Source organism: Oncorhynchus gorbuscha, unplaced genomic scaffold (genome assembly GCF_021184085.1).
Source record: "Oncorhynchus gorbuscha isolate QuinsamMale2020 ecotype Even-year unplaced genomic scaffold, OgorEven_v1.0 Un_scaffold_4810, whole genome shotgun sequence".
Taxonomy (NCBI): domain Eukaryota; kingdom Metazoa; phylum Chordata; class Actinopteri; order Salmoniformes; family Salmonidae; genus Oncorhynchus; species Oncorhynchus gorbuscha.
This window is the reverse complement of record NW_025748748.1, coordinates 17,636-31,207: the sequence shown is the minus strand read 5'-3', so window position 1 is coordinate 31,207 and position 13,572 is coordinate 17,636. Positions and strand designations below refer to the sequence as shown.

The following is a 13,572-nucleotide window of genomic DNA, read 5'->3' as shown; positions in this document are numbered from 1 at the left end:
AGCAGACTGGAATGTGGTCGTTGCAGCTCAAGTCAAGGAGAGTTTCAGGAAACAATCTTCTCCAGTCTCAACTCCACAACATCACTTTTTCCTTTTCTATTAGTCCCAGACACGCCTAGTGGGATTTCGATAAACCCTGAAACTCTTCCAATACCTCTACTAGTCCAGTCTGGTGCGTGGTAGTAGCAGCCTCATGCAGGATTCTCATACTGTGGTCCAGCTGACTGACAGCCTCTCGGACAGCCTCCAGGTGGCTGCTGCAGCTGCTCCAGAGCCACCTCTGCCTCCCTCCGCAGCTGTTCCAACACACACGCCTCCTCCTCCGCAAGGCAGGCATGCAACGCCTGGAACTCCCCTTGATCGCACCTGCAGCTCAGAGCCAATTCTCTACAGACAGAGGGGTGAGATGGGGGTATCAACCTGGATATTAATCAAATCCTACATGTTAATAAATGTTCTGGGGAAAATAAAGTTGACTGAATGAAGATGAATCCATAGTCGTGTGAAAGAAACTGACCTGAGTGGGACATGAATCAGAAACACACCAACAGCCAAACCCCATCTTACACCCCAACAGCCAAAGCCCCCCATCCCACACACCAACAGCCAAAGCCACCCCACCCCATCTCACACCCCCAACAGCCAAAGCCCCCATCCCACACCAACAGCCACCCCATCTCACCCCAACAGCCAAAGCCCCCATCTCACACACCAACAGCCAAAGCCCCCATCTTACACCCCAACAGCCAAAGCCCCCCATCTTACACCCCAACAGCCAAAGCCCCCATTTCACACTCTAACAGCCAAAGCCCCCCCCATCTTACACCCCAACAGCCAAAGCCCCCATCTTACACCCCAACAAGCCAAAGCCCCCCCATCTTACACCCCAACAGCCAAAGCCCCATCTTACACCCCAACAGCCAAAGCCCCCATCTTACACCCCAACAGCCAAAGCCCCCCATCTTACACCCCAACAGCCAAAAGCCCCCATCTTACACCCCAACAAACAAACCCCTTCTTAAACACCAACTACCATCCATAATGAAGGGACATAAATAACTCACCAACTGCAGTCCTCTCCTTCAACACACTACAGGTTTGACAGTAAGTCTTTATTTTGCCACCTGTCATCCCTGGGCTGATATACAAAAACATAGATACACTACCATTCAAAAGTTTGGGGTCACTTAGAAATGTCCTTGTTTGTGAAAGAAAAAAGTGCTTTTTGTCCATTAAAGTAACATCAAATTGATCAAGAAATAGTGTAGACATTGTTAATGTTGTAAATGACTGTTGTAGCTGGAAACGCTGATTTTTAATGGAATATCTACATAGGCCCATTATCAGCAACCATCACTCCTGTGTTACAATGGCACATTACATTAGCTAATCCAAGTTTATAATTTTAAAAGGCTAATTGATCATTAGAAACCCCTTTTACAATTATGTTAGCACAGCTGAAAACTGTTGTCCTGATTAAAGAAGCAATAAATCTGGCCTTTAGACTAGTTGAGTATCTGGAGCATCAGCATTTGTGGAGTTCGACACAGGCTCAAAATGTCCAGAAACAAAGACCTTTCTTCTGAAACGCGTCAGTCTATTATTGTTCTGAGAAATTAAGGCTATTAAATGCGAGAAATTGCCATTGATCTCGTACAGCTGTGTACTACTCCCTTCACAGAATAGTGCAAACTGGCTCTAACTAGAATAGAAAGAGGAGTGGGAGGCCCCGGTGCACAACTGAGCAAGACGACAAGTACATTAAAGTGTCTAGTTTGAGAAACAGACGCCTCACAAGTCCTCAACTGGCAGTTCATTAAATAGTACCATAAAACACCAGTCTCAACATCAAGAGTGAAGAGGTGACTCGGATTCTGGCCTTTCTAGGCAAAGTTGCAAAGAAGACTGGCCAATAAAAAGAAAGGATTAAAATGGGCAAAAGAACACAGACACTGGACAGAGGAACTCTGCCTAGAAGGCCAAAAAATCCTGAGTCGCCTTCACTGTTGAGGTCGAGACTGGTGTTTTGTGGGTACTATTTAATGATGCTGCCAGTTGAGGACTTGTTTCTCAAACTAGACACTATTTTTTAACAACTTAAATCTATAATCTTCATGTCCAACTATTTGTTTTAAATTGTGACGGACAAGAGGACAGACTTAATGTTGATGATCCTAAACCTTTACAGACTCCATTATTCCTCGTCTCTGCATCACACACAGGTCTTTACCTTGATGCTCTCCATCTTGTCCTTGTCTCCATTTAGAACAGTGATGAAATCCTCTCGTCTCCGTCTGTGGGCCTCCAACGAATCCTTCTGTTGTTTCTGACAACAAAACATATAAAAAGAACGTGGTCAAAATGTTCGGCTACTTCAAAAGAAACAGGTTAATGAGGAAAGCGTTTCCTGTGTGTTAATTGGAAGAATATGAAACTTTGATTGGGGAGAAACAGGGACCACAGAAACCTGAACTCATCACGTACCCCCCATCCCTACCCGCAGTGGCTCCACGTACCCCATCCCTACCCGCAGTGGCTCCACGTACCCCCATCCCTACCCACAGTGGCTCCACGACCCCCATCCCTACCCACATCCCTGGCTCCACGTACCCCCATCCCTACCCACAGTGGCTCCACGTGCCCCATCCCTACCCACAGTGGCTCCACGACCCCCATCCCTACCCACAGTGGCTCCACGCACCCCCATCCCTACCCACAGTGGCTCCACGTACCCCCATCCCTACCCACAGTGGCTCCACGTACCCCCATCCCTACCCACAGTGGCTCCACGCCCCATCCCTACCCACAGTGGCTCCACGTACCCCCATCCCTACCCACAGTGGCTCCACGTACCCCCATCCCTACCCACAGTGGCTCCACATACCCCCATCCCTACCCACAGTGGCTCCACGTACCCCCATCCCTACCCACAGTGGCTCCACGTACCCCTCCCTACAGTCCCAGCCAGCCCTAGCCTTTTAGCTAAATGTCCGTCTCATTCCTCTCCGGAACGACTCATCTGTAGCTGCTGTATCCACACTGTTTGGTGAAGTTATTTAAATGCTACAAAGTAACAAATAATCTATTTCAAAAGGTAGAAATAAATATATAAAACAGGTACTTTGGTGGTGGTGGGTGGGGTCAAATCGGTTTAAAATAAATAATGGTTCTGTTCCGGACAACTATTGGAAGATAACATGGGTTGATTGAGTTACTGACATAACAAGATAAAACCACAGGCTTGCAGGGCTACATGTTGCCATCCTGGTATCAGGGAATATAAGAGACCTTTGGTTTGAGACCATGTGTTCAAATGGCACCCTATATAGTCCCTATGGCCCCAGTCAAAGAAGTACACTATAAAGGGTATAGGGTCATTTGGGATGAACCTAGAGTGAATTACTGTCAGTTAGATTACACTGTGCTGCTTGGCGGAACATGCCTTCACTACCTCAACAGCGACAGAGAGAGAGAGAGAGAGAAGGCAGGGAACAGCGACAGAGAGAGAGAGAGACGGAACAGCGACAGAGAGAGAGAGAGACGGGGAACAGCGACAGAGAGAGAGAGGGGGGAACAGCGACAGAGAGAGAGAGACGGGAACAGCGACAGAGAGAGACGGGAACAGCGACAGAGAGAGAGAGAGACGGAACAGCGACAGAGAGAGAGAGAGACGGGAACAGCGACAGAGAGAGAGAGAGACGGGAACAGCGACAGAGAGAGACGGGAACAGCGACAGAGAGAGACGGGAACAGCGACAGAGAGAGACGGGAACAGCGACAGAGAGAGAGAGAGACGGGAACAGCGACGAGAGAGAGAGAGACGGGAACAGCGACAGAGAGAGAGAGAGACGGGGAACAGCGACAGAGAGAGAGAGACGGGAACAGCGACAGAGAGAGAGAGACGGGAAACAGCGACAGAGAGAGAGAGAGACGGGAACAGCGACAGAGAGAGAGAGAGACGAGACAGCGACAGAGAGAGAGAGAGACGGGGAACAGCGACAGAGAGAGAGAGAGACGGGAACAGCGACAGAGAGAGAGACGGGAACAGCGACAGAGAGAGAGAGAGACGGGAACAGCGACAGAGAGAGAGAGACGGGAACAGCGACAGAGAGAGAGAGAGACGGGAACAGCGACAGAGAGAGAGAGAGAGGGAACAGCGACAGAGAGAGAGAGAGACGGGAACAGCGACAGAGAGAGAGAGAGACGGGAACAGCGACAGAGAGAGAGAGAGACGGGAACAGCGACAGAGAGAGAGAGAGAGACGGGAACAGCGACAGAGAGAGAGAGAGACAGGGGAACAGCGACAGAGAGAGAGAGAGACGGGAACAGCGACAGAGAGAGAGAGAGACGGGAACAGCGACAGAGAGAGAGAGACGGAACAGCGACAGAGAGAGAGAGAGAGGGAACAGCGACAGAGAGAGAGAGAGACGGGAACAGCGACAGAGAGAGAGAGAGACGGGAACAGCGACAGAGAGAGAGACGGGGAACAGCGACAGAGAGAGAGAGAGAGACGGGAACAGCGACAGAGAGAGAGAGAGAGACGGGAACAGCGACAGAGAGAGAGAGAGACGGGGAACAGCGACAGAGAGAGAGAGAGCGGGGAACAGCGACAGAGAGAGAGAGACGGGAACAGCGACAGAGAGAGAGACGGGAACAGCGACAGAGAGAGAGAGAGACGGGAACAGCGACAGAGAGAGAGAGACGGGAACAGCGACAGAGAGAGAGAGAGCGGGAACAGCGACAGAGAGAGAGAGAGAGACGGGAACGGCGACAGACAGAGAGAGAGACGGGAACAGCGACAGAGAGAGAGAGACGGGAACAGCGACAGAGAGAGAGAGAGACGGGAACAGCGACAGAGAGAGAGAGACGGGAACAGCGACAGAGAGAGAGAGAGACGGGAACAGCGACAGAGAGAGAGAGAGGGGAACAGCGACAGAGAGAGAGAGAGACGGGAACAGCGACAGAGAGAGAGAAGACGGGAACAGCGACAGAGAGAGAGAGAGGGAACAGCGACAGAGAGAGAGAGACGGGAACAGCGACAGAGAGAGAGAGAGACGGGAACAGCGACAGAGAGAGAGAGACGGGGAACAGCGACAGAGAGAGAGAGAGACGGAACAGCGACAGAGAGAGAGACGGGAACAGCGACAGAGAGAGACGGGAACAGCGACAGAGAGAGAGAGAGACGGGAACAGCGACAGAGAGAGACGGGAACAGCGACAGAGAGACGGGGAACAGCGACAGCGACAGAGAGAGACGGGAACAGCGACAGAGAGAGAGAGAGACGGGAACAGCGACAGAGAGAGAGAGAGACGGGAACAGCGACAGAGAGAGAGAGAGAGACGGGAACAGCGACAGAGAGAGAGAGAGACGGGAACAGCGACAGAGAGAGAGAGAGAGAGACGGGAACAGCGACAGAGAGACGGGGAACAGCGACAGAGAGAGAGACGGGAACAGCGACAGAGAGAGAGAGAGACGGGAACAGCGACAGAGAGAGAGAGAGACGGGAACAGCGACAGAGAGAGAGAGAGAGGGACAGCGACAGAGAGAGAGAGAGACGGGAACAGCGACAGAGAGAGAGAGAGACGGGAACAGCGACAGAGAGAGAGAGACGGGAACAGCGACAGAGAGAGAGAGAGACGGGAACAGCGACAGAGAGAGAGACGGGGAACAGCGACAGAGAGAGAGAGAGACGGGAACAGCGACAGAGAGAGAGAGAGAGACGGAACAGCGACAGAGAGAGAGAGAGACGGGAACAGCGACAGAGAGAGAGAGACGGGAACAGCGACAGAGAGAGAGAGACGGGAACAGCGACAGAGAGAGACGGGAACAGCGACAGAGAGAGAGAGACGGGAACAGCGACAGAGAGAGAGAGAGACGGGAACAGCGACAGAGAGAGAGAGAGACGGGAACAGCGACAGAGAGAGAGAGAGACGGGAACAGCGACAGAGAGAGAGAGAGACGGGAACAGCGACAGAGAGAGAGAGAGACGGGAACAGCGACAGAGAGAGAGAGAGACGGGAACAGCGACAGAGAGAGACGGGAACAGCGACAGAGAGAGAGAGACGGGAACAGCGACAGAGAGAGAGAGAGACGGGAACAGCGACAGAGAGAGAGAGACGGGAACAGCGACAGAGAGAGAGAGAGAGAGAGAGACGGGAACAGCGACAGAGAGAGAGAGAGACGGGAACAGCGACAGAGAGAGAGAGAGACGGGAACAGCGACAGAGAGAGAGAGAGACGGGAACAGCGACAGAGAGAGAGAGACGGGAACAGCGACAGAGAGAGAGAGACGGGAACAGCGACAGAGAGAGAGAGACGGGAACAGCGACAGAGAGAGAGAGAGACGGGAACAGCGACAGAGAGAGAGAGAGAGAGGGAACAGCGACAGAGAGAGAGAGAGAGACGGGAACAGCGACAGAGAGAGAGAGAGACGGAACAGCGACAGAGAGAGAGAGAGACGGGAACAGCGACAGAGAGAGAGAGAGAGACGGGAACAGCGACAGAGAGAGAGAGAGACGGGGAACAGCGACAGAGAGAGAGAGAGACGGGAACAGCGACAGAGAGAGAGACGGGAACAGCGACAGAGAGAGAGACGGGAACAGCGACAGAGAGAGAGACGGAACAGAGACAGAGAGAGAGACGGGAACAGCGACAGAGAGAGAGAGACGGGAACAGCGACAGAGAGAGAGAGACGGGAACAGCGACAGAGAGAGAGAGACGGGAACAGCGACAGAGAGAGAGAGACGGGAACAGCGACAGAGAGAGAGAGACGGGAACAGCGACAGAGAGAGAGAGACGGGAACAGCGACAGAGAGAGAGGACGGGAACAGCGACAGAGAGAGAGACGGGAACAGCGACAGAGAGAGAGAGACGGGAACAGCGACAGAGAGAGAGAGACGGGAACAGCGACAGAGAGAGAGAGACGGGAACAGCGACAGAGAGAGAGAGAGACGGGAACAGCGACAGAGAGAGAGAGAGACGGGAACAGCGACAGAGAGAGAGAGAGACGGGAACAGCGACAGAGAGAGAGAGACGGGAACAGAGACAGAGAGAGAGAGACGGGAACAGCGACACAGAGAGAGACGAGGTGGTCACAGATACACACATTTGAAATGTCTTTATTATTTTGGAACGTGAGTGTAATGTTCACTTCATTTTTTTGTCACTTTTGTTTATTATCTACTTCAATTGCTTTGGCAAAGTTAACATACGGGGGGGGGGGGGGGAGCAAGATGAGGAACACATGAGAAGCCATTTCCCCCCCCCATTTCCTCAACTCAAAGGTCACTTTCTGTCCATGTTTACATATGGTGACTTGAAGCTGCTATTCGTTAAAGGTTTCAAACAGAATCCGAGTCATCCGCAAGGCCGCAACCGCGCAAGGCTGAACCAAAACCTCAGTGAAAGTCAAGGCTTGAAGTTAGACACGAATATAAAACCCAACTCAGTCATTTATTGGATAAACCAACAATGTTTCAGCATCACTATGCCTTCAGGGGTCTGAAGGAGGCACAGTGATGCTGAAATGTTGGCCGTTTACCCAATATATCACTGTGAGCTTGAGCTTGGATAAAAGCGTCTGCTAAATGTCATATATTACGTAGCGACTGGCCGACTATTTATTTTTATAGACTACAGTTCACCAGCCATTCATATGCACCTCTACCTACTTTCTTTTGGGTGTGCGCCAGCCATTGCTTTTTACTCGTTCGGTCATTTAATAACACAAGAACAACACATTACACTACAACACAACCCACAACAGCTGCACAAAGAAAAAGACAACTCTTAAAATAACTAACTCGCCTGTATATTCTCAACCTAACTAACTCACCTGTATATTCTGGACATAACTAACTAACTCGCCTGTATATTCTGGACATAACTAACTAACTCGCCTGTATATTCTGGACATAACTAACTCACCTGTATATTCTGGACATAACAGTCCGAGGTGGAGGCCCTAACCTTCTCCACCATGGCTGTCACCAGATAGTTGGTCTGGAAGTGTTTGGTGGTGAACTCCTTCCTACACTGGGGACAGGAAACCGGTGTCTGGGTACCCCTCCAGTAGGTACTGATACAGTGCTTACAGAAGTGATGCATGCACCCCAGCATCACCGGCTCAGTAAAGAGGTCACAGCAGATGGCGCAGGTCAAGTCTTCTCTGAGACTGGACTGGCTCTTACTGTTGGGAGCTGCCGCAGACATGATGAGGACGCTCTGTTCTTTTAGAAATGAGGCACTTCAGTTCATAGACAGGCTAGAGGCAGACCACAGGGCTCGTCGCTAAGAGACTGGAGGGTGAGAGAGAGACCATGTTATACACACACACTTTTAGGCTAGGAGTATTCATATCAGTACAGTAGCTATACACCTAGCTACACTGAATCTCAATGACAACTGTCGGGAGGCTAAAAGTTCAGCCTTCTAAACTCATCACCAACTATAATGGAATTGATCAAAACACAAATGATGTTTTTTTCAGCCAGGCTAAAGTAACATCAGCCGTCAGGGAGAGAGCACCCACAGCAAGCAAATAACATTTGGTCTGTTACACAGCTAACCATTAGGGTAGGATTGTTGTCTGAGCCGAGCCCATAGCAGAGGAACGCCTGTTTAGACTGGAGAGACGCTTAGTTACATTTCCCCTAAATGCCACCAAAAACATGTTATCCCTTTATTATTTTACCACAACAAATCTGTTCTGGGGGACGAAACTGGAAAATAACTCGTGTAGAAAGTAAACCTCGATGGTGCAAAGTTTGCTTTATCTCTGCATAACAACGAGGAAGTGGGGGGGGGGGGGTGCAACTTTAGACTATTTCTGGTCTAAGCGATCGATGACAGCAGAGTAAACTGTCCAATCTTATTTCATTAGAAAGAGGAGAGTAATCCTGACTGAAATGCTGTACGAGCTGGAATAAATAAAAACCTAAATAAACACATTGCGGGATATTTAGTGTGGGGGGGGGGCTCAATGTTCAAAGGGAACAAGGTATTTCGGAGCTGGCGTTGGTGACAATGGAGTACGCTGCCCTGCCTTACATAATTAAAAAGATACGAGCATGTTTAAAATGATGGCCAATTAAAAACAAACACAAATATAAATACACATTAGGAGGTTATTTGGCCAAATAGACAGACCTATATTTCCCCTATAGTAAAAGAATGGGACGAGCTCAGAGTCACAGGAGTCATGTTATTCACGTGTTTACCGAGCAGTAACGTGGACAGGTCTCATTGCCCACAGTAGTAAAACACTGCGCCCGACAACACACCGGGAACACAGTCGGTTCTGACGGCTAGTCGGTGCGCAACTACTAATACAGGAGTCGGCAGGGTGGAAAACGGACTTAAAATAAAGGCCTGGGGGGGGGGGGGGGGGGTTCTGTGTTTACTAAAAAACTACGGCAAGCAAGCTGGGACATATAGTAATATTATGTAGAGAGACGAAAATAAAAAACACATTTAAAAAAAATGTCCATCTATCATTAGTTAACTAATCACAAAATCATTTGAGTAGTTTTCGTAATAACACGTCACAGTTCTCTAAACTCGAAAGTAAAGCTGGATATTGACCCAGTCAGCTGACATTAACGGGAACAGTTCAGCTGGGGGGGGGTAATAACAAAATACTTAAAGGATACAGTACTAAAGGTCGTTTTTTATTAACAAATTAAAACGTGTCAGTTTGTCAATGTCACGCGGTTGGTGTAATAACATGTTCAACTACTTGGTGATGCCTTTAGATCGAAAGAAAATTAACTACTAAAGGGAATAATGTTGTACTTTCTAATTTAAATTCTCAAACCCCGGCCTTGTTCGGTCTCTTTCGTAAGTTTCCCCGGAGGTTTTCCTATTTTGCACCTCTGGTTTAGAAACCTTGTGGTTATAGTTAACTGGCAAGCATACTCCTAGTTAACTAATGCACGGTATCTAGCTACATGGTTTTATTTTTTGTTTTAAACAACACACTAGCAAGCTACTATTTGATTATTTGGTATGCAAGCTACAACTTGTGTATAAAGAGTCGAAGGAATGTGACCTACTGTCTCTGCAGCCCGAGGTGGAGAGCTCGAGCTCTTCGCCAGATGTTAGTTATCTGCTGCTGAGCCCCGCCTCGCCAGGAAGTCCAGACTCAGGGTTGCCACGTCTATTTACATTTATAGCCCATACCTAGTCAAAAACCCGCTCACAAAGGCTTGAAAACCACTTCCCTTTCAACTGATTTAATGCGCCTGAAAGTCGTTTCTGTGCTTTGTCGCCGTTATTTATTTGATGCGCGTTAATGTTTTATCGAGAAAAAAAGGGTAGGAAGTAGATATCTCTATTATGACAATTTCATAGCCTACCTTCAACTGGTAGAACAACTGGCAGTAACAAACTGCCTGATAAGCAGCAGCAGGTCACAGTGAAATATATATAAATATTAAGAAAAATGGCGTGGCGGCCGCGGTGTAATTTTAGAAGTAGGCCAAAAAAAAAAAAAACACCACCCCTCTACAGGATGCAAATTTCTGTTTGAAAAAGCTAGTCTTAGCTTTCCTAACTGCCTGTGTATCTTGGTTCCCAACTTCCCTGAAACGTTGCATATCGCGGGGCTATTCGATGCTAATGCAATACGCCACAGGATGTTTTTGTGCTGGTCAAGGGCAGTCAGGTCTGGAGAGAACCACGGGCTATATCTGTTCCTCGTTCTAAATTTTTTGAATGGGGCATGCTTATTCAAGATTGTGAGGAAAGCACTTTTAAAGAATAGCCAGGCATCTTCCACTGACGGAATGAGGTCAATATCCTTCCAGGATACCCGGGCCAGGTCGATTAGAAAGGCCTGCTCACTGAAGTGTTTTAGGGAGCGTTTGACAGTAATGAGGGGTGGTCGTTTGACAGTGATGAGGGGTGGTCGTTTGACAGTGATGAGTGGAGGTCGTTTGACCGCTGACCCGTACGGATGCAGGCAATGAGGCAGTGATCGCTGAGATCCTGGTTGAAGACAGCAGATGTGTATTTAGAGGGCAGGTTCGTCAGTATGATATCTATGAGGGTTCCCGTGTTTACGGATTTAGGGTTGTACCTGGTAGGTTCCATGATCATTTTTGTGAGATTGAGGGCATCTAGCTTAGATTGTAGGACGGCCGGGTGTTAAGCATATCCCAATTTCGGTCACCTCTGAAGATAAATTGGGGGCAATTAATTCACATATGGTGTCCAGGGCACAGCTGGGGGCTGAGGGGGGTCTATAACAAGCGGCAACAGTAACATTGAGAGACTTATTTTTAAAAGTAGAAGCTCTAACTGTTTGGGCACAGACCTGAATATCATGACAGAACTCTGCAAGCTCTCCCTGCAGTAGATAGAAACAGGCTGTAATGACCCTCCTGGTAACTTGACAGAATCATTCAGTATCTTCATAAACCCCCTTCTTTTTAAAAATGTTTTCTACTGACATTTCCTTTTTTTCTCACCTCGTAGGACTTCTCATTTTAAATCCGTGTTGTATTGACATAGCGACATCTCTTCCTGATTTTTGAAACTGAGATTCTGTTAGCTGGTAACAGTAGGACAGAGATTCTATGGTCCATTTTTGGGGAACATCACTTCTGCATTCATTTCAGGAATCTTTACAGTACTCCGGTAAGACCACTTGGACAGGTCTTCCTCTGGGGGGTGACGTTCTGTACTCTCTGGCATGTTGTTCTGAGTGTAAACTAATTCGACGTACTCTCTCTGCAGTAGATGGAAACTCGTGGAGATTGGAATTACTTCAAGGAAGTGAGAAGATGGCGGAAACTGAGGTTTTGTTTGAAACTGCTTGTGAGTCGGGTAAAGCTAATAGTACAGGAAGTGAGAATGAGTGGGTTACCGTGGTGACGAAAAAGGGACACAAGAGAAGAATAGTTGTGGTGGAAACTAGGAAACCCTAGCCCCGTTTTTAGTCGGAGTGAAGGTGTTGGACCAATGCTACATGGGGAATCTGTTTAACGTCTACAGGAAAATCTGGAATGTGTTGACGGAAAGTGTGGAGTTGGTGAGAGTCAAAACAAGTGGTTTTTTTGTTTTTTTGTGTGTGTCTGAGGAGCAGAAGAAACGTGTTTTAAGACTCAAAAGACATCGGAGTGGAATGTTTCCCGCGTGGATTTTCGAAGCAGGGCTCCTACCTACTGACCCGTAGGTACTGACCCGTAGGTACTGACCCGTAGGTACTGACCCGTATGTACTGACCCGTAGGTACTGACCCGTATGTACTGATCCGTAGGTACTGACCCGTATGTACTGACCCGTAGGTACTGACCCGTATGTACTGACCCGTAGGTACTGACCCGTAGGTACTCACCCGTATGTACTGACCTGTATGTACTGACCCGTAGGTACTGACCCATATGTACTGACCCGTAGGTACTGACCCGTAGGTACTGACCCGTATGGTTGCTGGAGAATATAAATTTACTTCATCCATGCTACTGTTCTTTGATGAAGAGTCTCTCCCTTCTCATATAAAGTTTGGATTCATGAAATACCCTGAAAGAGCTTTTGTGCACAAGCCCCTTCAGTGTCATAAATGTAAAAGATTTGGTCATGTGTCAAGTGTGTTCAGAAGGGAAGAGTATTGTGTGCCAGATGAAGGGAAATGCTGCAACTGTGGAGGTGAACATGCGTCTGAATTCAAGGGTAAGGAGTGTCCTGTTAGGGTTGAAGGAGAATGAGGTGGTAAGGGTAAGGAGTGTCCTGTTAGGGTTGAAGGAGAATGAGGTGGTAAGGAGTGTCCTGTTAGGGTTGAAGGAGAATGAGGTGGTAAGGAGTGTCCTGTTAGGGTTGAATGAGGTGGTAAGGGTAAGGAGTGTCCTGTTAGGGTTGAAGGAGAATGAGGTGGTAAGGAGTGTCCTGTTAGGGTTGAAGGAGAATGAGGTGGTAAGGAGTGTCCTGTTAGGGTTGAAGGAGAATGAGGTGGTAAGGAGTGTCCTGTTAGGGTTGAATGAGAATGAGATGGTAAGGGTAATGAGTGTCCTGTTAGGGTTGAATGAGGTGGTAAGGGTAAGGAGTTTCCTGTTAGGGTTGAAGGAGAATGAGGTGGTAAGGGTAAGGAGTTTCCTGTTAGGGTTGAAGTAGAATGAGGTGGTAAGGGAGTGTCCTGTTAGGGTTGAAGGAGAATGAGGTGGTAAGGGTAAGGAGTGTCCTGTTAGGGTTGAAGGAGAATGAGGTGGTAAGGAGTGTCCTGTTAGGGTTGAAGGAGAATGAGATGGTAAGGGTAAGGAGTTTCCTGTTAGGGTTGAAGGAGAATGAGATGGTAAGTAGTGTCCTGTTAGGGTTGAATGGAATGAGGTGGAAAGGAGTGTCCTGTTAGGGTTGAAGGAGGTGGAAAGGAGTGTCCTTACCCTTGTTTGTAACTTCCGGTGCCGACAGAGATGGCCGCCTCGCTTCGCGTTCCTAGGAAACTATGCAGTTTTTTGTTTTTTTACGTGTTATTTCTTACATTAGTACCCCAGGTCATCTTAGGTTTCATTACATACAGTCGAGAAGAACTACTGAATATAAGATCAGCGTCAACTCACTATCAGTACGACCAAGAATAT

At 48.5% G+C, this 13,572-nt stretch overlaps 1 protein-coding gene across 1 annotated transcript; it reads right to left on the bottom strand.

Annotated features, from left to right (window-relative positions):
- Positions 1 to 210: 210 nt before the first annotated feature.
- Positions 211 to 10,182, bottom strand: LOC124028758 (E3 ubiquitin-protein ligase TRIM21-like; the record flags this gene model as incomplete). Its single annotated transcript, XM_046340731.1, has 4 exons — positions 10,051 to 10,182; positions 7,925 to 8,295; positions 2,231 to 2,326; positions 211 to 387 (listed from the first exon to the last, which is right to left on the bottom strand). Coding segments are annotated over exons 2-4 (558 nt in total), but the record flags the coding sequence as incomplete, so codon positions are not given.
- Positions 10,183 to 13,572: the final 3,390 nt, after the last annotated feature.